This window comes from Dryobates pubescens, chromosome 3 (genome assembly GCF_014839835.1).
Source record: "Dryobates pubescens isolate bDryPub1 chromosome 3, bDryPub1.pri, whole genome shotgun sequence".
Classification (NCBI taxonomy): Eukaryota; Metazoa; Chordata; class Aves; order Piciformes; family Picidae; genus Dryobates; species Dryobates pubescens.
This window is the reverse complement of record NC_071614.1, coordinates 940,596-966,811: the sequence shown is the minus strand read 5'-3', so window position 1 is coordinate 966,811 and position 26,216 is coordinate 940,596. Positions and strand designations below refer to the sequence as shown.

Genomic DNA, 26,216 nt, shown 5'->3' with positions numbered 1-26,216 from the left:
AAGGAGGGATTTTGCCCGGAATTTCTTCACTGTCAGATTTCCCATCAGCCAACCAAGATCTCTGCAAACTTCAGGGTCACCCAAACTTCAAACTCGCCCAAAACTGTGGCTGAAAACTCAACTAAGTAAAATGTGTCAGGGCAACAGCAGCCTCCTCTACAATGTTAGAAGGAGGAGGTTTGGTTTTTGAGCTCTCTGGTGAGATGACCACAGCCGAGAGCACAAGGCTTATTCGAGTCCTGTGTTCTGTGTGGATGAAGCAGGGATGAAGGGACCTGCCCACGGGGGCAAGGGAAGGATGGCAAAGGCCAGAGGAGAGCTCCCAGGCTGGAGAGAAATAGGTGTGAACCGCGGGTGAACTTGCCCGCAGCCGTGTCGGTTGTTCCTGGAGGGAAATCCTGAACCTCTGTTACTTCGCATCGTATTTCCAATGCCCCTGTCCTGTGCACAGCTCCGGGAGCAGTTCGGGAGAACGATTCTCCGGAGTGGGGGATCAGGAGCAATCCGGTGATGTGAGAAGGCGGCCCCGGAGCTGCGGTAACCCCCTGGAGGCTCCACAGCGATGCGGCTGCTGTCCCTCCGTCCCGTCCCGTCCCGCACCCCCGGCTCCCCGCCGCCACCCGCGGGGACCCCGCTCTCCCGGCCCGGGGATGAACTTACCGGAGCGGCTCTGCCCGGCGCAGCCCCCTCGCCTTCCCGGCCGGTCGCTTATAGCCGGCGCGGCCGGTGGGTGGGTGCGGCGGGGCCGGGTCGCACCTGCCCGCAGGGCCCCCCCGCCAGCCCGGGCGGCACCGACCGCCCCTTCCCGAGCGGGTGGGTCATTAATCACGGAGCTGTCGGGGGCGGCATCGCCTCGCGATCTCCCCTCCCAGCCCGGCACCAGCATTGCCCTGGGGCCGCCCCGGGGCCGGGCGGAGGAGCCCCCCGGTACCCCGTACCCGCTATTTTTCTTGGGATAAAGTAGCGGGGTTTCCCGGAGGAGAGAAATCCAATCGCTCGGGCGCCGGGCTGTTAAACCGAGTCTTTTCTGTCCGCCGAGGTTCCCGGGGCCGTCGGGGGCTCCCCGGGGCGAGGCGCGGTCCCGCAGCCGCGCGGGGAGCGGGGTCATGGCCCTGGGGACACCTATGGGTCCGAACGGGATGAGGGGTGGCTTAAGAGTGAAGGGGGACTAATCGAAAAGTAGTAACGTTAATGAGAGGGGACAGTCAAAACAAATAGCGAGGGTGTGGAGCTGGCCCAGACAAGCCCTGCGAGCGGGGCGCGATGGCGCGATAACGGGAACGCGATAAATCATAGCCGGAGCGGCTCGCTGCTGGGGCTGCAGCCAAGGAAATGGGGGACTTCATCTGTGCCCATGACTGGGAGTCCCGGGAAGGGACACTGTAGGGCCGGGAGGGACGACCCTGGCGGCTGGGGAGCCGGCGCCTGCCCCCGGCCCGTCCAGCGGGGCCGCTGCCTGCTACCCACAGCCCCGCCGTGGCCCCGCTGCCCGAACTGCCCCGGGGCCGGTACCCACAGCCCCGCCGTGGCCCCGCTGCCCGAACTGCCCCGGGGCCGGTACCCACAGCCCCGCCGTGGCCCCGCTGCCCGAACTGCCCCGGGGCCGGTACCCACAGCCCCGCCGTGGCCCCGCTGCCCGAACTGCCCCGGGGCCGGTACCCACAGCCCCGCCGTGGCCCCGCTGCCCGAACTGCCCCGGGGCCGGTACCCACAGCCCTGCCCTGGCCCCGCTGCCCGAACTGCCCCGGGGCCGGTAGCCACAGCCCCCCCCAGGCGGCTCTGCTGGGCACGGGCGGCTGGACGGCAAGGAAGGCTACCGGGCTGAGAGGGCAAGGTGAAACAGCCTCGGGTGTAAGCACTGCTCCTCAATGGACAGGCAGTGCCTGGGGTTTCTGACCGCTCCTCAGCAGTGTGAAGTTGAGCACACTTCATTCTGTGTGCCTGTGAGACGCCAGAGACTGCTGACAGCCAGAGAGACACCAGGCCCTTTACTTGCAAGGCTGGAGGGAAAAATAATGTAAAAAGCCCAGTAAGAGGCAAACGTTCAGGTCCTGCAGCTTGTGGCTTTTGGGGTTCAGTTTACTTCTGCCATGGCTTCAGATTCCTCCTCAGCCTACATCAGAGGGATCAGAGAAGAGAGAAGAGATCTTTGTGTCAGAAGCAAGCCTCTATTGCTCCCATGTTCATTTATGCTCATCGACAGATAAAGGGCTGGGGGCAAAAGGATGGGGCCAGACTCTGCAGTGGTTCCCAGTGACAGGACAAAGGGCAAGAGGCACAAACTGGAATCCAGCAGGTTCCATCTGAACAGGAGGAGAAGCTTCTGTGACTCTGTGTACTTACACACATCCTCATATTGTGGTCAGGGTAGTACCAAGGGGAGGTATTTGGGCACTGATGTTTAGTTTTTCCCCTTTTGGTACTTTGAGCACACCAAAAAGCTGCAGCAGGACTGCAGATGGCTCTGAGAGCTCAGCATCTCTACTGATCTCACACCTCCTAGGTCTTAGGAACAGGTTTTGGTGGGGAGAAATGCTACTAAGAGTAGATGATGATTAACTTTGGAACTTGGAGAGTGGCTTATGATTAGCTGGCACAACCCAGTGTGCTTATTACATACTGACTCTATCATTTAAAGGTATTGCTGCATTGCTAATCACATAACTTGCACTGGGGGGACAAAAGGTGACTTTCCCACCCAGTTCTGAATGGCTGCAATATTGCTATGGATACCTACAGTGATATTTAATTCCACAAGTAAGGAAATGTGGGCAGAAACTGCTGGTTACAGGTTAAGTTTACAACATCAAAATGTCAGCAACTTCTCTGCTCAGGGAGAATTAATTATGGTGTATCCCACTGGAAGGTATTAGGTATCTTTAACATGGTTAAGGGGTTTGTTTGCTTTTAATTACTTCCTGCCAATATCCATAATTCTCTCTGAATGTTCCAAGCTCACTTAAAATCCAAGATAAAAATGCTATTGTTTTTAATACCATCAAAAAGAGAGATTAAGCCATATTTCAGTAATCTAGGACTAACTGGCTTGTCTCATTTGGTCCAGGCTGTGTGTAATCCTCAGTGGATCTGAGATGCAGGCTAAAAAGGTATTTAATGTCTGTTTTCCAGTTGCCAAGGTCAAACATCACCTAGTGTGCACAGGGAAAGAGGAAACATCTGTTGGAATAATTTAGTTGGCTAGCAGAGAGGGCAGAATGAAAATTCCCTGATTTCTTTGGTCTGATACTCAATTTCAATTAAACAATGCAGGTATTTGTTCACTTGGACAAGATTTCCTCACTTGCCATGTGGGCACATTTATGCATATCCCTAATTACTGGATCAGCTTTTCCTTGCTGTTGGCAGTAGCTGCACTTCCAACGATCAACTCCAAGATTATCTTGCTGTTGGGGAAGAGTGCAGTCAAATACACACAACAGAAACTAGCAGCACTGCAGCCCAGTTACTACTGCCAGCTACTCCACTGCTTTGTACCAGGAACTGCCTTTCAAAGAAATAAAGTCATATTAATGTAACATGGTTAACCCCCCCTGAAACTGATTCCAGGTTGAATTCCACCTTCATGTGCTTGCTGGTTCAGTAAGGGCTGTACAAGCAACACCCAACAGCTGAGGCCTTGAACAACCTGGGCTAGTGGAAGGCGTCCCTGGCCATGGCAGGGGGGTTGGAACTGGATGGTCTTCAAGGTCCCTTCCAAGCCAAACCATTGTGTGAGTCTCTGAACAGAACTAAGAGCAATGTCTGAGGAACATACCTGACATTTTGTCTGACTGATTTGTTTCCAGGATTCCTGGCAGAGTCTCTCTTTTAACTTTGTGCATCTCAGGCAAAACTAAAGCACTTGGTTTTCCTTTTGCAGAGGGAAAGGGAGCAGCAGGATAAGTGGTTTCAGAGTCAGCTGCAGAAAACAAAGGAAAAAGGATTAATCCACAATCCCAAGGCAAACCACATCCATTTGATGTTCATTGTGACTGACCACAGGTTCCAGTGTATCTTGTTACAGCTTTCGGGTGAAATGCCTCAGATTTGATAAGTTGAGAAGGGAAACTCTGACTGAAGCTATGGGAAGTGCTACAAACAGGGATGGAGGTGACTTGAGGCAGGTATTGCAGGCAGGCAGAGCTGTGTGAGAGGGAGCAGCATCCCCAGTCACACAGCTCCTCCTGGCAGTCGTTATCAGAAGACAGAACATTGCTGTTCCCTGCAGCAGCCCTGGGGCTGAGGCTGACAGCTGAGTGCTTCCCAATTCATAGCTTCCCAAATAACTATCTTCTGGAGAGCTCAGGAGTTAGTCATGTGAGGTAAAGGGCTCCAAAGATCGTGCTCTCTGCCCAAGTCACTGCAGCACAGTTTCTGCTCTATGCTCATTCCACCCCTTTTGAGTCCTCTGCATAACAGGGGGAACCAGCACAGGGGCTAGTGCTAAAATGAGGTTTTTCTATAGGAAAGGTTCAATTTCTGCCTCTGTGTCTCTCAGACTCAGCAGCAGCAGCAGTCTGCTTACGGTGAGATGATTGTTCTCTTGTTCCTGTAACACTGCAAGTGAGGTGAGGTCATGGATTTGTTTGCTTACAGAAATGCTGACAGGCTGTACTTCCATTTGTCATTCTCTCCTTGGGTTTTCTCCTGGCAGCTCTGGAGGCTTTCCAATTCATTAGGAACTGTCTTTCCACTTCTTTTATTTCTTTCCCATCGAGGGATTCTGTCAAAGAGAACATTTTCTGTGATACCTGCAGCTAACTCAAAGGTTGTCCAAAGCTATGTGTGGTGTGTGCTGGCTCGGGATTGGCTCTCCTCAAATCCTCCTGAGTCTTTTGGTGAAAAAAGGCCCCCAGTGTTCACATCTTAGCTGCAGGAGAGGCTTGACACATCTTCATTGCAGAAAGAAGCAGCTATTATTTTGATAACTTTCAAGGGCAGTGGATATATTTCATATCCACTTATGTGCAACAGCTTACACAGAGAGATCTACAGATGCAGAGATCCAGGTTAGAAGCTGCTTGTCTCAGCAGCCAAGGAATCTCACTGATCATGAGGACAGGTTTGTCTCTTCAGTTCTACTCACCTAGGTGCCATAAACTTGTGCTCTGTGTTTCCTTGGCTGCATCTGCATTTTTGAGTTGCCAATGAAATGTTGGCCCCAAACTGCAGATGGGTTAGAGCTGTCCCAAGGCACTCTGATCTCCATTGTGCACACAGGCTTTTGCTTTCTCTCAGTGCCCAGTATTGTGTACTCTCAGAGAAGAGAAGAACAACTTCTATAGTAATAGCTTTTAAAAGATATTTGTTACCTTCATCCAAAACAATAAAGGCTCAGCAGCAGCTTTGGCTCCATTAGCTGCACATAAATGAAACATGCCTCATTTGCCATAGACCTCCATGGCAGTGCTGGTGTGGGCACACAAGAAGGAGCAGTGTTACCAGCTGGGGTGGCTCTGGGGCTGGTTGCTGCTTTCCTTTTTTACCTAAAGCTGGTGACTGTACCACAATCCTGTCCCTGTACTTGGGTTCCTGGCAGATGGGGTTCCCTGTAAGGTCCATTCTGCAGAGCTTTGTCCATTTGTTTAATGCCACCTCCAAGTCCTGCAATTGATACAAAACCAGAACATTGTGATTGCTTTTCCCCACCCTCTGGAGTAAAATCCAATAGGAATGTGATGTGTTGAGCCAGGCCCAGATCCTGCAGGCAGAAGCAAGCTCAGTGAGGCTGTTCCTGTGTTACTATGCACATGAAGAATGGACATTTTCACAGGGGGGTGGGCAGCACTCCCTGAGTCCATCATAACTGCACAGAAGGAATGGTGGTGCAGTTGGGAAACTGCGTCTTTAAGGATGCTGGATAATGACCACTGCACCTAAAGCTGAGGAATTCCCAGCTCAAATGTCTGCTAATGCACCCCCATGGTCCCAGTGAGCCCCCAAGGTAAGTGTCTGATGGAGGCTGACAGTCTGGGGAAGAATAAATACTTTGCAGAGCAAGAGCAGACTACAAAGGCTGAAACCAGAGCAAAGCTCCACAGACTGCCTCTCTCTCCAGCAAACCTGCACTCCCCAGGGGAAGCAGAACCCCCCCTGCAGGTCTGTGGGTGGTCAGTTGGAGCACTGGCTCAAGCAGTGACACTTTTGACATACACCTTTCTCCATCTGAGTCTCTGCTTACCCAAGGGCAGTGTGACCTCAAGCAAACCAATTCTGTCTTTTCAATACAATAAATTCAAGGTAAAAGGATGCAAAGCTGAGCAGATTGGTCCTTTCCACTCACATACCCAACTTTCTGCTCCAAATTTCACTGAACTCCTTGACAGGCTTCCTTCTATGTCTGGAAAGCTTAAGGAGGGGTTCAAAATCTGTGTGAACAGGGGAGGAGAGAGAGCTTGTGTTCCACAGTTGTAATCATTTGGAACAGATCTGCTCCTCCTGATGTGGCAGTTTCTCAACAGCACAAGGCTGTGGAATGCTGTAGCTGGAAGCCAATCCAGCAGCATGCAGTGATGTAGGTACCTCTTGGCTCCTTCAGACTCAGGAAAGCACCTGGGCAATGCAAGCAGGGAGAACTCTGCTGTTGCAGGCTCTGCTCCCTTGGTAGACAGTCCTCCTGGGAGTACTCCCTGGGTTACTTGCACACGTTTAGAACAATCAGGTGGAAGAGGAAGCGGCAGCACAGCCTCACCCCTCCAAACCATACCGGGTTTGATCTACTGAAGGGGAGGGTGATAGCAGCCATTGTTACCCAGTGACTGTAAGGTCTTTGCAGAAGAATGGAGAGAGCAAGTCTGGTTCCTTGAGGAGCAGCACTGATAAAACAGTGGTCTGAGGACCACTCCACATGAGGAAGCGTTGATCCTTCTCATGATGGGACAAAAGCTTTGCCAGCAGGTACCAGTATGGAAACCCCTCCAGTTTAGGTGCTAGCAGTCACAAGCACAACAGTTTAGGGGAGAGGGATTTCAGGCTGGGCTGGTTAACAAAGAAATGGCATCGAGGAAGTGGATTGATTTGTTCTTTGTGCATTCAGGCTTTGCCACTGAGATCTGTGCTGTGTTCTAGACTTCACTAGAAAGAATTTTTCACAGAGTAGTTGTGCAACACGCAGTTGCTGAAATGAAATGTCTGGTGGAGCTGTGATGAATGTACAGAGGGCGTCCTGTAGGTTTTCCTTAGCTGTTGCTCACTTGCTAAATGACCCAGAACATGCTTACTCCAGAGCATGTTTAGCTAAGAGCACTCTGATGCTGTGCTGAAATCTGATTACCCTTCGGACACGCTCGAGTTGCTCATTGCCTTCCTGTCTCTGCGAACGCGCCTCCGCTTCCCAGCCTCTCCGCGCGCTGTGCTGGAGGGACCGGGCCCTCTTCTGGGCAGTCTCCAGTTGATAAATGATCATGTCAGGCTATCACTGTGAGGGCTGTTACAAAATACTGACCAGCAAATTATATTCCATGGGGGGGAAGGAGGGCGAGTGCCTTCGCAGGCAGCTGGAGCGCCGGCAGCGATGTTCCTGCCAATTAGCGCTGGCCATTTAAGAGCTGGTGTGTGACCAGCCTGCTCCGGTTTGATGGGAGATGTCCAGCCCAGCTGCCCTAACTACATCTGCAGACAGCCATTTGTCACCAGTTTGATTCCCTGTCATAATCTACTGGAGAAAATCTATAATTTTCCTCTTGTTCCTGACTCAATTCTGAAGGGAACGAATTCATCTTTTGTGATGTCCTCTTGTCACAATCAATAGCGGGCAGAGGTTGGATCAATTAAAGGCTTGGGAAATACTGATTTTTATAGCTATTTCTAGCTAGGTTTTCTCACACAAGTCATCATTTTCCTCAAACTAATGTCATAAATGATACTCTGCCTTTTGGGGGGGCTTTTGTTGCTGTGGTGGTTTTTAAACATTCCTTTAGTATTCTAACCCAAATTGCAGCCTCAAAGTTCTCATGAACCCGACTAAAGCGAAGCAGAAGCTCAAAAGGATAAACACATGAAGTAGCAGGCAATAGAAAATAAATTCCAATCAATAGCTGCCCTAAGAAAGGCTTTATCCTTGTGGGAGCTATTCACACTGCTGAGCAGAATGACTTCATTTGGTCCTGTCTCCTGTTCAGACTATGTTGTGTAAACTTCAGTCCTGTGAAACAAGGTTGTTGCCCGGATGTCTGTTGATTATGCTAACAATGCCCTGAATTAGCCAGAGCCTCAAGTGCTTGAATTTACTAGCCCTAATTCTCAGGGCTGCTGAAAAGCCAGGGAGGATGGGTTTGGTAATAGGAATAAATGTTTAGATCTGAAATAATTGCACTAATTACACAGAAGTGAGAAAAGAAAGTTGTGGTTCCTGCATTCCTTATGCCTCTCTCTTTTACAGGGATCCTGTGTTCTTGCTGCTGCCATCTCCTGCCCCACAGATGAGTGCTGGTGGCCAGCCCTGCCCAGACTGGATGACTCCTCCAGAGCCCAGTGGGTGAGCTAAACAGAGCAAGTGTTTATTGGAATACCTTCATGCACCGAAGCTGATTGTCAGCTGCTGTGAGATAAGAAAGATTTTCCAGCACTGCCAGCTCTTCCAATTCATCAATGTTGTTATTGCTGATATTCAACACAGTCAGAGATTTCTGCAGGAAGAAGAGCAGAAAAGGAAAACAATTATGAGTGAAGCTGTAAATTCTTACAAGAAGAGCAAGCACAGGAAGCAGAGCATGCAGATAAAACCACCCCAGAGACTGGTTTCTGTTGGCTTTCCGTTCTGTCCTAGATGCTGGCTGGTTGGGATTGAAGCCATTGCAGAGTAAGATTATTTAAGATTTCTTAGTCAGCCAGGAATTGTTGGTTTTCTTTACACATGTCCCACATTTGACAGAGCTCTGCAAGTGCTGCTGACTCTGCATTTGAAGTGCCAAATGGACACAGCCAGTGACCGCTGCTTTCCAGGGTTCCATCTTGGTACACACAGTGAATAAACCTCATCTCCTCAGTCAAAAGATTCATGATGTTGTCACCAAAACATTTGCTTGTGGTACACAGGGAGCTCTGTGGTCCCATGGTCTTGGCTTTTTCATCTCTGACAGCATTAAGAGCCAGAAACAGATAGAAGATGAAGCCTTAAAGAAGGACCAAACACCTAGCACTGGCAGGATAAAAATAGGATGCTTTCACGTGTAACTTGCACAAAGGTGTTAGATGGTCAAGAATACAAAACAAGACCCATGCCAAAAGACCTTAAATAAAAGCCAGGAAGAACAAAATGTGAGTGACTGTAGGCCAGGATGCTGCAAAGCACCGAAGTCCAGGAGTTAGCATGCTGGGAAGGTACAGCTGTACAGCCTCTCTCTGCTTTCATCATTCCTCCAATACAGAAGGACAAAGTAAGAGTGCTCCCCCAGGAAGATGGCAATGCTGATTAATGGCTCATTGATATTCTCCAAGTGCACTTACTGCCAGGGACCTGAGAGATCGTGGATCAAACACCAGCTTCTCACCCAGGGGCAGGCGTTGGCTTTCGATGTGTAACTCTCTTATTTTGTCAGTTTTATCCAAACCCTCTACCACAGCGATGCAGTTGCCCCCCAGGTACCTGCAGAACAGAACACAAAACAGATTGAAAGCCTTTGAAAGCATAAGCAAACAGCAGGCATCAATGTGTTAAACAATAAACCAACATTCAGAGGTGTTCTCGAACAATAACTGGGAACTGTAACAGGAAAAACAGTAAGTTACCTAAGGTGAGTAGAACATGCAGCTGACAAAGTATCTCAGTAGTCTTATTTTTTATTGTTATTCCTATCATTATTTTTATTAGGCTGGAAAGGAAAATAATCCAGAAGCAAGTCAATATATTAAGATTATGATTATTGTTATTACTGAATGGCTGCACAGGAATATAATTCAGAAATAACTAAGGTGATGATGATGATGAAATGGCTCAACAGGAAAAGCACCCAGAAGCAAATCAATATATTAAGCTGATGTGTTGTTACTTAAAAAATAAAACTCATCAGTAATTGCTTCTGTTGGCAAAGCAAAATTGAAGAGCTGAAAGGACCTTAATGGCTACTGAATTTTTCTCCATTTCTTAGTGCAGTAATTAGTCTTTCAGCAAGGCAATAAATGAATTCTCCTCCACTTACAGTTTTTCAAGGTTCTTCAGCGAGGAGAGGTTGTCCATGGCTGCAATGCAGTTGTTCTGCAGGTAAAGGTGGGTCATGTTGGAAGCAAAGTCCAGGTTCTGGATTTGCCTGATGTGGTTATCGTACAGATACAGAACTCTAAGGTTTTTGCACAGGGAGAAGTCACCCTGAAACAAACAACAGCAAATTCATGCTGCACAGAGCTCACTCACTGCAGGCTGCTGCTTTCCATGCCACGACTTCCACATTTTTGCCCTTAACAAACACTCTTAACAATGATTTTTCCCAGGCAAGCTGAATTATGATCAGTCATAAACTCAGGGCTTGCAGAAACCTGCGTGAGTTCCCTATTACTGAGCTCCAAGGAAGGGTGACAGGGTTAGGTTTGCAGGTTTAGGCTTTGGAAATGAAAAGTTCTGGATTATATTTTTAATTAATAAGCCCCAGGGAACATTTTGTAGTTTTGGGGTTTTTTTAAAGTAGATTTTAACCTGGCTAATTCAAAAAAGCCACTACAGCAGTCCCAATTTGTTAGCCTCACTTGGCTTATTTCCTGTTCCTGAACCCCCCCTTTCCTCCCTCAGATTTCCTCTGAAAGCTAAGGAATAAACCACAGAGTGAGCAGATTGTGCTGCCAGTTAACAACTCTGTCAAACTCCCTAGGCTGGGGAAGGAGGGCGACATTAGCGGGACTGAAACAAGGAGTCTGTAACAGCAGTCCTGCTGCCTTAACAGAACAAAACACCATCTGCAAAATTACCAATTCCTGACATCTTCTGCTCCACAGGTTGCATTTTTAGAAGGGCAATCATCAATAAATACAAATTTATAAATAAAAGCCCAAACTGTTGCAGAAAAGAGGAGTTTTGCAGACTCAGTGCCAAGAGACTGGAGAGGAACGTAGGTCTCACTGATTAACTTGAAATTGATTTTATATATACACACCTAGATAGCTTTTATATGAATTTACTGTATCATATTTATGAGGTTAAATACATTGATTTGAAATACAGGCAAGTGGAATTATCATTTCCATTCTGGTGCCTTCCTGAAAGCTCCTTTACAATGCAGCCGCTGTGAAATAATCAAAGCTGTTTAGATTCCTTTTCAGAGCTGCAGATTTCCCTTACCACTTTCTGTGAAATAATGCAAAAATGACTTCCCTCTGACACTTTCTCTCTCATGGAATTCCCTACAAGGGTTTTCTATTTAAATTAATTAATGGCAAAAATAGTGAGCTGATAATACCTTCTTGTCTCCTACACAGATGGTAAAGGTTCCAGGTAAGTAAAGTCAGATTTTTGCCACGCAAAGAAGGAAGAATTTGGTCTGTTGTAAGACCCCCTGCAGCCTGGTGCAGTTACACTCCCCCACTTTGGTGTTTTGTGTGGAAAGTCAGAGCTGAAAGATTATTTTCGTGTTTCAGAAGCCACCCATTTAAAGTCCATCTGAACACTTTCACAGTATCACAGAGCAGTGCAGGCTGAAGCATGGTTCCAAGCACTAAGGCTTAGTTGCAGGTCAGGGTAAACGTTAAAATTACAGCTTTTATAGAGCAGAAACTTGGCTTTGCTTGTCCCCCTCCCCCAAACCAAACAACTCATCACAAGAACAGCAAAGCACCTGAGCAGCCAGGCTAAGAGCAATAAAGAAAACCAATCTCACAATCACATCTATGTTTTTGTCAGATAAATTCAGGTGAGTTATTTTCCGCAGACGCTGCCCGAGGCTCTCCTGGCTGCGGTTCCTCTGAGCCACGCTTCTGGCAATCAGCTCTGCTGTCAGTCGAACCATCCCTCTGCACAGCACAGACTGCTCTGCTGCTTCTCGTGGGGGTGTATTCCACCTCAAGCACTCTGAAAACAAAACAGGAGAACGTTCTGCTTGTCCCTCACAGCCCTTCAAACAACATAGGAAGATGCTCTACTACTTGTACCCTAGTGCTTCGACTCTGGTGTTTCCCCAGCCCCCTTTTTGCTTACTGTGACACTTTTCCGTATCATCTTGGCTGCTTTTGAAACCCTACCCCATTAGTCTTGCTCTTTCAGTGTATTAAATGACATTTAAAACACAGTGCTACAGCTGATTTGTTGTTGGTGAGCCTAACAAAGATCGTGCTGGAGTCTTTTTCCTCTAGAAACCCGAGCACAGCAGCCTGCTGCACGCCCACCGCAGTTCCACCTTGCCCAGGTGGGGCTTGCGTTTTGCCCTTTTGCTTTAAGGTGGGCAGAAGGAAAGCCGAAAGGGCTTTTTGTTATCGTTATTATTTTTTCCCGAGAAGTGCCATTCCTGCCGTTTAACTAAACGGCCGTCGGAGCCCTTGCTTAGACCTTCCAAAGCAAGCAGTAAGCACAGGGGCGAAGCCGGGCTGCCGGCCCCGCTCCTGGAGCTGGCCCCGCGTCCCTCGTCCGCCACCCCTCACAACCCCTGGGAAGCTGCTGCCCTTCGAGGGGTCAGGGTCCGCTCCCAAGGCCAGCTCAGCCCCGCTGCCCCTCACCTCCCGGCCGCGGCGGGCAGGGAACAGCGGCCGGCGCCTCCTGCCCCTTCGGTTGCCAGGACAACCGCGTGACAACAGGCGGGGCGGCCCCGCCCGAGCGGCGCTGCGCCTGCGCACTGGGGCCGGCAGCGGCGGGCCCGGCAGCGGCGGGCCCGGCGCCATCTTGGCCGTCAATGGCCCGGGGCGGGCAGCGAGGCGCCGCCGAGGTGCTGAGGGGCCTGGAGCATCTCTGTGCGAAGGAAAGGCTGAGCCCGGGGGCTGGAGAGGAGCATCTTGTCAGTGCTCACCAATAAGCACAGGGCAGCAGGATGCAGCCGGGCTGCTGCTCGGCGATTGCCAGTGACAGCACGTGGGCCCGTGGGCACCAGCTGAAAGGCAGGAGAGACTTTTTAATTGCGAGAGTGACCAGGCACTGGCACAGGCCGACCAGAGAGGATGTGCATGCTCCAGCCCTGGGGATCTTGGAAAGCTGCCTGGAGACTGCGGCCCTGGGCAGCCTGCTGCAGGTGGCCCAGGTGCACGGCTGCCTTGGGCCAGATGACCTCCAGCAGTCCCTTCCCAGCTCCACCCTCCTGTGAGTCAATCGATTGAGCACATTAATAACTTGCTGAAGGCAACAGAGGCTTATGTTATGTGCTTGGTGTGTTGGAACATCAAAGTGCATCAGCTGGTCAGTGACATGTGTTGGTCCTGATGAAAACAGATTAGGACTTTATTTCTCTTAAGGACAGATACAAGCAGGTGTGTTCCACTGTGAGCTCTGTTACAAATGCATACAGAGTCCCAGCCTCCCAGCCTCTTCTGTCCTCTGTCCTTCTCTCTGAGGATACCAAGATGGTAAAGTGCCTTATTTCGGTGGTGGAGTCCAAAGTGAGCATGGCCTGGAGCTGCTTCTTCTGGGAAATGTTTCTGTAAAGCAAGCCTGGTAATATCTGAAAGTTAATTTTGGCCTGAAGTTTGCCCTCCCTCATGGCTGTAGATTCTGCAGGTGTCTAGGGCTGCCTGTTAGTAATCTGATTTATCAAGGCAGAAAGAGCTCTGAAAAGTTTCAGAGAGAATATTTATTAAGCTCTGAAGCAGGATTCTCCTCTGGTGGCACAGAGTATGTGGAACAATCATCTGTGTACTCCCCAGCATGGCAGTAATTTGGCTGAGTACAAAAAGTCCTTGTCTGGATAAAAGCTTTTGGACATACCTGTGTAAAATCCTGGATCTGTCTGTTTCTTACAGTTCCAGATTGTGAGAGGGAACTGAGATTTACTTCTAAGGACAGAAAACAACTGAAGAGCCTCCCTTGCATATGCACTGTCTTGCATTTCGCATCAGTGTGTGTGGGTTGTGTCATGTAATGAGCAAGACAAATACCCCTAGAAAACGCTCACACTTGTAGCTGTGAAACGTTGACTCCAAGCCTAACCATTTCTGACACACTTCTCCAGGGCCAGCTTTCAAACTTTTTATTCAGTCAGACCTTTTTTTGGTTGTGTGGCTAGGCAGCTGTTTAAAATGCAGTCAGCACAGTTGCTTCAGTAGAGTTGACTTGGTGTGTCAAAAGTGGCTAAAAAGACTACTTTCACTCAATTTAAATCTCGTTGGGTTTGGATGTTTCTAAAGGCAGCCAATACACTGTTCTCAGAAACACAGGGCAGAGCAAACAGGGCTTCAGTTTCACTCAACCTGCAGAGAGCTGGAGTGAACTGTGAAAAACTGAAGCTCTGGGTGGTTGTGTGTGACATTTGCAGCCTGGTTTAACCACCTGGTGCTCATCCTCTCTTGCAGTCCCTGCCTGCATACACTGCAGAGTAACTTCTAACCCCATCAAACGATACAGCGAGGGAACGCAACTGGCCTTCAGTTCAGGTGGTTGTAATTACCACCGATTGTTTGCCATTAGATGCAGGCACATAAATTAATTTCCTTTTGTAATGAAGGCATACACAAGCCCTGAGGAAAGCGGGACTAAAGCAAACAGAGGCTCACAGAGGAAATGATGGACAAATTACACAGGAGTTGAATGCATATTTCAGCTGAAAATGAAGAGTTCCTAAAGCAATCTGTTTATAATCCCCTCAAAGGGCCCAGGCATTTCCTATCCCTGATGGTCCAAACAAGCTATGCAAAACAGAGCAAACCTTCTCTGCTAACAGTGCTGTTAAGGATGTCTGTGGAAGGTGGCGGTGCCTGACAAGCTGGAGATTGTGGAGACAGCAATGACCTCCATGTACAGAAATGCTGGTGCTTGCATAGCCTTTTTCATCTGTCTTCTTAAAAGGCTGATGATTGAGCTTACTATTTCACAGAGGAAAACAGACACCAGTTCTGGCAAAACAGCCTTGCTGAGGTTTATTCACTCCTGGCTTGTGGAAAGTCAGGAAGAAACCCCAGTCCTCTGGAGATGCAGTCCTGTGACCTATCCACTGGACCATGCTACTTCCCAGAGTACTGTAGCTTTCAGAAAGCCCTGTATGGAGCAATTTTTCATAATGAAAAACAAACCAAATGTCACAGTGAATATTTTCATGTGGTAGAAGTTTCATCTGAGGGTCAAGATTAACTTGCCTAAATTACACATTTCCTCATGGATATTATTCCTAGGCTCTGAAAAGGAAAACTACAGCTCATAAAAAACCCACCAAACAACACCCTGAGGAACAAGATACTTCATTCATTCCTTAAAGGTCCAGCATAATTGTTTTTAACTCCAGAAAAATCCTTCAGCTAGCTGGAGGCTCTGATGGCAGTGCTTTGTGGCACAAGGAAAAAAAACCACAAAGCCCTTAGTGCATGCAATTAATCTTAGGTATTATCACCCCATATTTAATCATGTTCATCTCAGGGGGGCTGTGACCTTAAAATGATAGAAACTTAACTCAGTCATGTTTAAATTTTGTCTGGTTTTGTACCTTGGAAAGTACTTGCTGTTTTATCTTAGGTCTAGTTTATGGTATGATGCACAGAATCTTTGCACTGGGGTTTCAAGAACCACTTTAATGAGTGTGTATGAATGTGAGGGTCCTAAGCACACAGCATCAGGAGAGCCCAGTTCTGATGGGGACTTCTGGGGCCACAGCAATCGCCTCAAGTGTCAGGAAGTACCAGACAGGATGAGGTGTAAACATATGGTGGAGTCACCATCATTGGAGGTGTTCAGGAGGAGACTTGATGGGGTGCCCATGGGTTAGCTGATTAGGTGGGTTGGATTGGTTGATGGGTTGGACACGATGTTGAAGGTCTCTTCCAACCTGGTTTATTCTATGTATTCTATATCCCAAACCAGGTGCAGTTAAAGCTTTATCAATGCACAAGTTACAGAAGTGCAAGAAAGTGAAGCTTTATTTACTGACTAGCAGGTCTGGAAGAGCTCATTCCATTCAGTCTGAGCTATTGTGCACACAGTGCCACTGAGGCAAGGAAAGCAGAGTGCCCTGTAAAGCAGGATCTGAGCAGAGACAGTGTGGAGTGAGGGCAATCCCAGAGACGGCGAGCAGAGCTTTGTAGCCAGCTCACAGCTGCTTGCTGGTCCTGTACCAGAATCAAAGATGTAGGAAAAGTTGACAGGCAAGTTCCCCATGAGCCAGCAGTGTGCTCCTGTGGCCAAGGCCAATGATCTCCTGGGGTGTGTTAAGGAGAGTGATCAGCAGGTCAAGGGAGGTTCTGCCCTAGTGAGGCCACATCTGGAGTACGGGGTCCAATTCTGGGCTTCCCAGTTCAAGAGACACAGGTACTGCTGGGTGCTTAGGTCCTGTGCCTGCTTGTACATAAGAGTAGTGCTGCCATTTCCAAGGAAATGCACAGCCTGCTTCTGCCTTCCTGACCACTGCCATGCTGCAAGAGGCTCAGATTGTTCTGAAAAGCTGCACATCTGATACCATCCCACCTCTACTGGCCTCGGCTATTTTCCTATGCTTAGATGCTGCTGCTTTAAAACTCTGGAGGAATGTCTGCTTCAGGGTGTCTGCATTTCCCTGCTGAATGACAGCTTGCCCTGTTAGCTGGGGTCCATGTGGATAAAAAGCCCCCAAGGAGTAATTGCTATTAAAATTCCCAGACTAAACCAGAACCAAACCCCACATCAAGGCAGAGCTGAGGATTTTCAGTTCCTTAAGGCACAAAGTGTAACGGCCTCACATATAAAGCATAAATGATCCCCAAAGTAAACATTCCCCAAACCCCAGGAAACTCAGGATTAAGGATAAAAACTTAAAAGAAGCCCAAACATCTTGAATTATTGAAACACAGCACAAGAGCCTCCAAAGCAAACTGGGCTCAGCCCTGCAGCAGCACCAGCTTCTAAGCCAGTGATGATGATTCATGTGGGTTAGGATCTGTGGCCCTAAATGAGCCCATTTCAGAGATATTAACTATTTATTTTGTCCTTCTGCATGCAGCAAGTGACTGGGACAAGAAAGAGGAAGTGAGCAGGAGGAGAATAATGCTGCAGAACCATAATACTCCTTTCACTCCAGAGCTGGTTGTCACCTAGATAGACAATGAGGCCAGCGTGAAGCTACAAGCAAAACACTGCTGCACCATGCAGGAATGTTGCAGTGCTGGGAGAAGTTCTGGCTGGCCCACAAAGTCAGGAAAGGCTCCATCAGCTGTAAGAGCTTGTTAACAGAGAAGCAAATGGGATTTCAGCTCCTAAAATTAAAGGCAGAGATGAAATTCCAAGTAACAACAGCTCCCGCTGCAGAGGGTCCCTTCCAGATGGGAGGGCCCGGGACTCCTCTGCAGAGCACCAGGAACAAGAGTAAAGGGAGGAGAAGCTTTGCCAAAAACTGCAAGGCCCAAAGCACTCATTTCCCAAATGGTTTTATTGCAGTTGGATAATGGAGATAAATACTGCAGAGCAAAAGCCAGTGAGTGACAGTTCATTTTCTTTTGGAACAACGCTCTGAACTGGTGGTGTTCTGTGATAAAGAACAAAAGGCTGCACTACACTTGAGAACATTCTGTGCTTTAAAGCCAGTCAGACAGGTGGGGAATATGAAAGGACTACAAATTACATGAATCATTTTCCACTCCAGCTTCACTTCCCACACTGAACAAGTCCAGGCGAAGAAATTCGTGCCTCCTGCCTCGGAGATGCCTATCACCTGGGGCTGCACTTCAAGCTATATTAATTTGATTAAAGAGTTTATCTTTAATAACCTGAGACATCAGTCCGTGGATAGCTTCTATGGTGGTCTTGCAGCTGAAAAACAAGCAGAAAGTCAAGGTTGGCCAAAGCCTGAACTGTCATTTAATCTGAACATAGCCAGCTGGGCTGGAAGTTCAGGGTGCCCATAACCCCATGAATCTTAGCAGCTGTCCAGAGAGAAGAGGAGAAGTCACACAGAGCGGTTTAGCCATGGTTGCCAATTCTTTTTGTTGCTTAAAAAGTAAAGTGAGGAGCAGCATGCACAGGAAACAAAGCCAGAAAATCCTTTGGCAGTTCAGGACACCTCATGTTAACAGTAGAGTGAGCAATGTGGGCATCTGACCCTAAGAAAAATCAACCACAGTCCTGGGGACTGGGGCTGGAGGATGAATTTTAGCAGGGAGTCTTTGTTTATGAAACCAGAGAGGAGTGTATTGCAGAAACAAAGCCTCCAATGGCTCTCCAAAGGCAAGGCTTTCTGAGACTCCCAGAAGCACCCAGTGCCATCTGGAGTCTCCCATTCCTCTCGCTCATCATTCTCCTCTATAACCTTGGGAGGTTACGATTAAAGGCAGGATAAAAGCGCAGAAGAACCCCCCACTTTTCAGAGGGAAGAAGACACTGTGTGTTCTCTCACCTGTCTCTTGTGGCTTTTGCAAGCTTGTCTTCTGATTTCTTATCGTGAGTCTCTAACCCCAGCATGAAACTGCCCCTTCCAAGCTGAGCTTCTGACTGCTCCAGTTTTTCAGACAAATCAAAGACCTGGCCAGTGGTGTAGTCAGCATTCTTGGGAGAAAGAAGGCAGCACACATTCAGCTCTCAGCGACAAAAATTCAAGCAGCGTACTCAAAATGCGAGAAGAGCTTTTAAGCCACTGCAGATGTTAGGACAGCCTGGTTGGGTGGTTCTGACTGTGCAAAAGGTCCACAGTGGACTTGCACAGAAGGAAGGGTTTGCTGCTGAGCTGCTACACTGAAGGTCTACCTGCAGTGTGTCTGTTGCAAGCCCTCTTGAACAGTGCCCATGCAGCACGTCCGGGTCAGAGCAGCCCCGGTGCTTACCGTGAGCAAGCTGGAGGAGCTGAGAGTGTTCACCCAGTACTTGTTCCACAGGAGCTCCAGCAGCTTGCGGTCCAGAGAGGACTTGAAGTAGGAGACTTCTAAAGCATAATACCTTTAAAAACAAACATGCAAACCAAGCAAGCTGCCATCCAAATCTGTTGTTTGTTTGGCTGGGACACCTGAAGTGCCATCCCAAATCAACAGTGCTAAAGCCACAAAACTCCAGGAGTTCAAACACTCCAAGAAATGCTCTTCTCTGTCCTGAGTCACTCACCTAGACACCACAATCAAGGACCTGTGCTAGAGTCAGTCATTTTTGTTACTTACTGTTTACAGTGCACACCAAAGTCTTCTATTTTATTAAGTGGGATAGTCTGGTATTCAGAGGGACCTTCATCAGGAGGTTTATAGCCCTAAAAATTCAACAGAGGGCAAAGGTAACACAGCAGTCTGGGGACTTTCAAAAATGCCTAAGGTCTTTGAAAGCACTTCACAAAAGTTCTAATGTCTGCAATTCTCCTTTATTTTTCCTAGGGAAAATGAAATTTTCCCCAGTAGCCTGCAAGGTGGAATTTTCTTGGCTCTGAGATTCACATCTGGCTTTGCTGGCAGTCATTATGTTTGCAGGTCTGTCAAAGAGCAAGTTGGGCAGAGCTGAGAGAGTTCACACAGGATGGTAAGCTGGGATTAGATCAAAGAGCAAGCTGCTTCTGAGACATTTTCCTACCTATTCTTGGCAGCTATTTGGTTTCAGGTGCAGGATTCTCCCTGCTCAGATTCTGAAGGAATGCTGAAGTGGTTTTACCTACAGAAGCCAATCCTCAATCACCAACTCCCAGATCTCCTGTGCATTTGCCAACACAAAAGTAATGCTCACAACTGGGAACCCCTCAGGAACATTTTTGCTGCTTGCAGTTTTCCTGGACATTGGCCTGAAGTGCTCAATGAGTAACTGGAACTTTGCAGGATATACCTGAGCTTTATTAGACTGATTTTGATGCATGCTGCCTACAGCTCTGTCCATTGAAAATGGTGCTATGGAGCTGTGCAATTTTAGCACAGATCCACTCTCTAGATTGAACACTGTCAAAAAGCAATGAAAAACAAACTAGAAGTCAAGCTCTGTAAACATAATCGATAGCCAAAGACAGACAATAGCAGTGTATCAGCAGGGCTGGCTTCCAGCATGAAGGATGAGGCACAGCAGAGATCAAACTGGCAGATGGTCAAACTGCAGCAATCTCAACCAAGTCATAGATTGGCTCTAAAGACAGTTCAGTCATCACACACTAGAATGTTAACTACTTACCTTAGGGTATGTCCTGAATGCTCCAAGATTGACTTTTCCTGCAGATATTGTTCTTGTTGGATCGATCTGTAGGAGACAGGCAGTGCTTATGGTGATCTGCATTTCAGTAACTGGCAGAGAATTAAAGTAACTTTGAGGCACCATCTCACACTGCCCTCATGCAACACACACTGCTGGAATGTTAGCAGGCAGAAACCTAAACCTCCTTCCCTACACGATGATCTCAAAGGTCTCTTCCTGCCTGGACAGTTCTATGACTCTATGGTTTGCTTTGCAGCTTTGTGCTTACCACCACTGCTACAAAGGGTTCCTGGAACTGCTGGTTGAGCATCTGGGTGCTGACGTCGATGCCCGAGAGCCAGCAGCCGTAGCCGGGGTGGCTGTGGTACCAGCCGATGGCGTTTTCCAGCCGCCCGACCTAAGAGCAGTAAAAGGAAACAGACCCCCAATTAACGCCCATTCGAGAGGCTCAGCTGCCCTCTGCGGGGCCTTCCCGCCTACTGCAGCGCCGTGAGGGGCTACAAACCCACACAGACAGCAGCTCACTCGCTCTGAACTAAATGCTAACCACACCCCCCCGCTCTGGCACACTGTTTCCGAGCAGCTGTGCAGTCTGCACTGTCAGCAGCCTCTGCTACAGAGCAGAGAACATGAAGGAGCCTGGAGCAGCTTCTTCTCGACAGCTGAAGTACTGAGGAGACTGCACAAGGTGAGCTGGTCAGGAAGCTGGGGCTCTTCTGTGTGGAGTGGATAGGACACAAGCACATCAGATCTCCCCCGGTGTATGGTATGACAGTGGAGAACCAGTGCTCATGAGTGCTGCAAGACATCTCAGAAGCATCCAGAGAGACTATCACTAGGTTTAAAACAACTTCAGAGAGGCATGGTTTCAAGCAGTGACAGAAATGATCTCCAGAGCAGGCTGTGAAAGCCAAAAGATGGATTCCTGACATTTTTAGGATTAGAAAAGCTTAGACTGGGAGTTTCCAAACAGTGCCCTCAACTCTCTCTACAAATACTGGGAGAAAACAACCAAAACAAGCACCTACCACACCTGACTGTGTAATCCTCGCTCAGGAACTGCTTACTGGCTGCTCCACACTGCACTTTAGGTATGGCCCTGCACAGCTGTTCTTAACAGAGCTGTGCCTGGGGATGCACCACCTGCTCGTTTCTGCCCAGTACTGAACGTGTCAGGAAGGTTACAACCCACCTCCCCTCCTTGTTTCATCTGCAAGGAACCTGCTACAGCCACAGAAATACTTCTTGAGCAATGAAAATCGTTTATACAGGGCAATTCAGTAGTACTTGAGGGCCTACTGTAAGACATAGAAATGTAGGGGTGAAAATGTTTACAGGGCTCTGAGTTATTCACTGCCAACTCTCCTGCTGTTGCTGGGAGAGAATCCTGAGCCAGGCATTTTGCAATCTGCAATCAGGGCAGCTGAGCTAAACTGGCTTCAGGTGAAGCCCATCACATAAAAATTACTCTCAGTATAAAGGGGGGAGAAGACGTTTGGTGAGGGTAGGGCTTCTCTCGATCCTGCTGCTCTTAAGAACTACTTTCCTGTTTATTGTGACTGCTGTACCTTTCCTGGGCCGAGGATAACTTTAGATACTTAATACCAGGGTGAGTTTAACTGTTTCTTTAAATCCATTTTTGTTGCAACCCGGAGGGTCTCCTCTCCTTTTCCCCCTCCCCTTCTTTGGTGGGGAAGTGTCCTGGGGTGATGGAGCTACTGCTGTAGGTTAGACCCAGACAAGGGCTGAACGTGTTGCTGTGTGATGAGCTGAGATCCACAGCCACACCACGGAGCGCCGATCTCCCACCTCCTCTGCTCACCTGCTTTGCGTTCTCGATGTAGGCAGCCATGTACTCGTAGGCGGCTGCCTGCGCGTTGACGCGGGTCTCGGTGCCCTCCACCGGCAAAGCGAAGCTGTCCATGATGATCATGGTTTCCCCGTCCACCTTTCCCAGCATGAGCCCCATCACCTCCAGGTTGCCCCCCGACCGGGCGTGCATCACCATCTTCAGGAGGGCCAGGGCCGAGATCTTGCAGTACTTGAAGTAATGGTGGCTGCCGGGGAGAGGCCGCGGGAGCCATCAGGGCCCGCGCCGCAGCCCTCCCCGCCCGCCCTCCGGCCCCGCGGCCCGGCCCCGCGGCCCGGCCCCGCTCTCACTCACTCCTTGGTCCAGGGCTTGGCCGCCAGGATCTCCTGCTGCTGCTTGCGGTCGTATTTGTAGATCTCGTCGATGCTCTGCGCCTCCTGCATGTTGTTGGCCAGCTCCCACGTCTTCTGCGCCATGCTGCTGCCGGCGCCGCCGCTCCCCGCCGCCGCCATCGCCCCCCGCACCGGGCCCGGGCCTAGCCCTGGCCCCGTCCGGCCGCACCGGCAGAGCCAAGCGAGGCGGGGGAGTGGCGGGAGGCGGTGGCAGGGGCCGCGCAGGCGCGGCGCCGCTCGGCTGGCCGCTGTGGGGGTGCTCGCCGCTGCGGGGGTGCTCGCCGCAGCGGTTACGGCATGTCGCGGCACGGCACACGCGTTCGGGGGGTCACGGTTCCCTCTTCCCGCTCGCCATCGGCCAAGCGGCGTCTCGGAGGGGGCGGCCCGCGAAGGCCCCTGTGGAGGGGAGACCGCTGCCTTCCCCCGGTTACAGCCCCGCTGCGGGACAGAGGGCTCCTCCGGGGCGGCAGGGGGCGCTGCGTGGCGCCCATTTCCGGGCAGGCGGCGTCGGGAGCGGGACGCGGGGAGAGCGGCGGCCGCCGGCGCCGGTGAGCGGAGCGGTCGGGACAGCGCACGCCGCGCACACGCACTCCCCGCCTCAGCCCGGTCTGCCGACCCCGAGCAGCCGGTCCTGCTCGAGCCCTCCCGGCTCGCCTCTGCAGCGGGAGGGACGGGGGCGGCTCGCTGGGGAGCAGCGTAGGAAGCGGGCCCTGCCGGGGGGGACACCAAACGGGGCCCCGAGCCATGGGGGTCCCCCCAGGGGGGCAGCGGGGGGCTCTCCAGACCTTTCCGTGGGGAGTCGGTGTGTTGTGCGGCTGTTGCCTAACAACGGTGCCGCGCTCCTTAAAGGGCCCGAGCCCGGAGCACCGGCTGCCGCCCGGCCCTCAGCCGCCGTCGTGGCACACCTGGCCCGGGGGTCCCGGGCGGTGCTCCCGGGGTGCTCGAGGAAGGAGTCTGGGATGGGGGCCGGCCGGTGCTGCGGGCTGGAGAGCGGCGCTTCGCCAAGCTCTCGGCTTGGAGAAATACATTTCCTTGGCTCGGAAGGTTTCCCGAAGTCCATGGGGTCTGGGTTAAAGCGCGCATCCATCTCTGGAGAGGCGGATGAGTCCGTCTGGCGAGGGGAGGAATCCCGCCGGGCTGTTTTACTGAATTAACTTTCATATCGAGCCGGCGGTCTCCTCTCCTTTCCCTGCTCCCCTTCTCTGCCGGGTGAGGGAGCAGCTGCTGTAGCTCAGCCGCAGGTACGGGCTGGCCGCGGGCAAGTGTGGCACACGCCGGGCGCTCACCTGGGAAAGGCTGCACTCGTGCGTAATTGAAGATGATCAGCTCAGGCAGAAGGGTGTGGGAGATAGAATGTCTCGCTGTTTTCTGGGAGGCATGTGGCCCCTTTCCCTGCCTCTTCAGGTGTATTAAAGGCGTGCTGCCTCAGCTGTGCCGTAGCTGTAGTTAGCTTAGTGTGCTCCAAGGCCTGCAGCTGTGAGTTTTCCTCACACCGACTGAGCTGCCTGTGGAGTTGGGCTGGAACTGATTGGACTCTTATTATAGCTCTTTGGAGTAGGAGTGCAGGATGCTGGAGCAGTTCCTCATGCTACATGGAAAATATGCTGCAACAATTCTGTTGCTTAATGGCTCTCTCAGAATTGGATTGGTACCATTCCAACAATGATTTGGAAACAGTTCTGGAGTTCACAAGTGTTATTGTAAATCGAGGTCAGAAATGCAGATACTGCAGTGAAAGAGCTTTTGGAACAGCTTCTCCCAGTGCAGAGGCTTTCCTCTTGGGGGGTATCCCTGGGTGATGAGACCAATGTCTGAATTCTTCAGCATGAAAGTTGTTTCTCCCATTCAGAACACATTCTGCAGTAGTTATATATAACCTAATAGGGTACATAAAAGTGCTCAGCCGCTGGAAACTTCCTCACTCTTAGCTTTCTCTTATCCAGTATCAGTGTGCAAAGCTGATGAGATTAAAGATTCAGGGCAAATCGGATGGAGTGAGATATATTTTTGGCATTGGTTGTCCTGTATTGTCAGTGGGAGTTGGAAATAGGTTGTCCCAGTTCTGCCTCCTTCTGCAATAGTATGATATACATGAAGGCCATTGTTTAATTCCTGTGCAGTATCTTGTTCCACTGGTCTTTGAGATGGGTTGTTTTGGTTTTAAATTCTTTGATCTTCCTGAAACTGTTTCCTGTCAAGGGTCAGGGCTGGCCTGGCCACGGCAGGAGTAACAGAGGCTCTCTATGAACCCTTCTCCCTTTCAAAAGGGAAGAGAAAAGGACAGACTGATAGGTTTGGAAAGAAACTAAAGCATCTGGGTTGGAAATACTAACAATAAAATGGTTTAGAATTGCCTCTTCTGCCCAGTTCCCCCCACAGGTGCCCTTCAAGGTGTGGCACAAGCTGTGGCAGTGTCCTTGGTGTGCAGAGGAGCAAGTCTCAGGCAGAGGCTTTCAGCAACCCAGCCCTTGTCAGGAGCTGTCCCCATCAGCTTCTCCCCACCAGAAGCAGCCCCTGGCTGAGCAAAGCTGCCCTGAACTGCTCACAGCAGGACGTTTTCTAATGCTCTTACTGCTGCCCATTGTTGGCCTCACACGGTGTGTGCAGACTTTGGAGAGGTGCTGAATTAACCCTCCACAACTGCTGTGCAATCTGAGTTTAGGTAGTGGGTGGAAAGGGATTGCTTGGGGACCTGCATGAGCAATCCTGCTGCTGAAGTTGTGGGGTGCTGTTTAGAGGCTCATCATTTGCTTCTCCATTTGTTGCTGCCATTAAGCATGGATAGAATGTCCAGACTCCTCTGCAGCCTTGGCTTTGCAAAGCTCCTCCAGTGGAGTTGGTGAGCATGCTGGGTGGAGATGAGGATGAGGAGGATTGTGTGTACTCATTCTTTGGGGATTGCTTCCTGCTTTTCATGTACTCTGGCGAGGGTTTGCAGGATTCTCTTGCTCTGCTCAGATCATCCTAACAAGAAATACTCATCCTGAGCACGTGCCTGAACTTCTCTGCGGTTCCCTTGCTCAAATGTGACTCACTTGCATTTTCATTGTGTTATCTGTGAGCAGCAGTGTACAGCAGCTTGCACAATTGAGAGCCTGAATTCTCTGCTCTGAAGGGCTTTCAGTTCAGGACTTCTTGTGATAGTGAGTTGAGCACAGAATTGCTTGTATGATCTCTTAAAGTTTAGTTTGGAGTATGTGGCTCTTACCCTTTCTGTACTTTTTTGGGGGGTGTGTCTCTAATGGTACCTTTATCCTGTTTCTTTTAAATTGTCTAACTGTGCTGCTAAGGTTCCCTAACAACCTTGTGCTAGTGTGTAGTGAAGGGCCAGTGGCAGAGCTGCAGTTAGACTACTTCAGAATGCTTTAACCAAGCTGGGGAAAAAGATGAGAGAAATATTTTCAGCCTCCTCACCTGGAATCTTTGTTTTCTCTCTGACATCAACTAACCTCCTCCATGGGTGGGTTTCCCGAGTCAGATGTTTTGGTGACTCAGCAAACATCTTAGGCCTGTAGTTCTGAGGAGACAAAAAAGAACCCAAACAAACGTAACTGAAGTGCTGTGACTGAGGTTTAAGCTGCTGAGGTTCTGATGTTGGGGCAACGTTCTGTGTCTCTCCTGTCACCTCAGACATGATGGCGGACGATTTAGAGCAGTTTATTGAGGAGCAGAAGGCCAAGCTGGCACGGGATAAGGCCGAGCTGGAGGAAGATCCACCCTACATGGAGCTGAGGGTAAGAGCTTTGCGGCTTCCCTGAGCCCGAGGGCGCCGTCCTGGGCTCGGCCACGATGGGGTTAAGCGGCTGGGCGGGGCCGCGCCAGATTGGCAGCCGCGCCAGCCAATGGG

The 26,216-nt window shown here is 50.0% G+C and overlaps 3 protein-coding genes across 3 annotated transcripts in view; 1 reads left to right on the top strand and 2 right to left on the bottom strand.

Annotated features, from left to right (window-relative positions):
• Positions 1-1,205: 1,205 nt before the first annotated feature.
• On the bottom strand, positions 1,206-12,203 carry PPP1R42 (protein phosphatase 1 regulatory subunit 42). Its single transcript, XM_054180131.1, has 8 exons — positions 11,805-12,203; positions 10,140-10,306; positions 9,448-9,586; positions 8,511-8,627; positions 5,487-5,604; positions 4,595-4,723; positions 3,776-3,919; positions 1,206-1,813 (listed from the first exon to the last, which is right to left on the bottom strand). The coding sequence occupies exons 1-8, from the start codon at positions 11,931-11,933 to the stop codon at positions 1,206-1,208; spliced, it is 1,551 nt and encodes a 516-aa protein (XP_054036106.1). The 5' UTR covers positions 11,934-12,203.
• Positions 12,204-17,432: 5,229 nt separating this feature from the next.
• On the bottom strand, positions 17,433-22,582 carry COPS5 (COP9 signalosome subunit 5). The gene is made up of 8 exons (XM_054178986.1): positions 22,332-22,582; positions 21,990-22,224; positions 20,436-20,564; positions 20,147-20,212; positions 19,165-19,250; positions 18,838-18,949; positions 18,414-18,562; positions 17,433-17,830 (listed from the first exon to the last, which is right to left on the bottom strand). Exons 1-8 carry the CDS (start codon positions 22,487-22,489, stop codon positions 17,746-17,748), a joined length of 1,020 nt encoding a protein of 339 aa, XP_054034961.1. The 5' UTR covers positions 22,490-22,582; the 3' UTR covers positions 17,433-17,745.
• Positions 22,583-22,806: 224 nt separating this feature from the next.
• CSPP1 (centrosome and spindle pole associated protein 1) overlaps positions 22,807-26,216 on the top strand; it is a 31,892-nt gene continuing 28,482 nt past the window's right edge. Inside the window, exons 1-2 of the mRNA XM_054178977.1 lie at positions 22,807-22,917; positions 26,000-26,103. Coding sequence (XP_054034952.1) covers positions 26,002-26,103 — 102 coding nt within the window. The 5' untranslated portion in view covers positions 22,807-22,917; positions 26,000-26,001. The remainder of the gene's footprint in view (positions 22,918-25,999; positions 26,104-26,216) is intronic.

Bases quoted from the DNA above. Each gene is read 5' to 3' on its own strand.
- COPS5 (XM_054178986.1), bottom strand. From the start codon at position 22,489: ATGGCGGCGGCGGGGAGCGGCGGCGCCGGCAGCAGCATGGCGCAGAAG. The intron at 20,565-21,989 runs GTGAGCAGAGGA...TACTGCTCTTAG, and splicing joins ACATCGAGAACGCAAAGCAG to GTCGGGCGGCTGGAAAACGC. The intron at 19,251-20,146 runs GTAAGTAGTTAA...TTGAATTTTTAG, and splicing joins CATTCAGGACATACCCTAAG to GGCTATAAACCTCCTGATGA.
- PPP1R42 (XM_054180131.1), bottom strand. From the start codon at position 11,933: ATGGTTCGACTGACAGCAGAGCTGATTGCCAGAAGCGTGGCTCAGAGG. The intron at 3,920-4,594 runs GTAAGCAAACAA...TGTTTTCTGCAG, and splicing joins TACAGCCTGTCAGCATTTCT to CTGACTCTGAAACCACTTAT. The intron at 1,814-3,775 runs GTATGTTCCTCA...TCAGCCCGGTAG, and splicing joins TCAGTCAGACAAAATGTCAG to CCTTCCTTGCCGTCCAGCCG.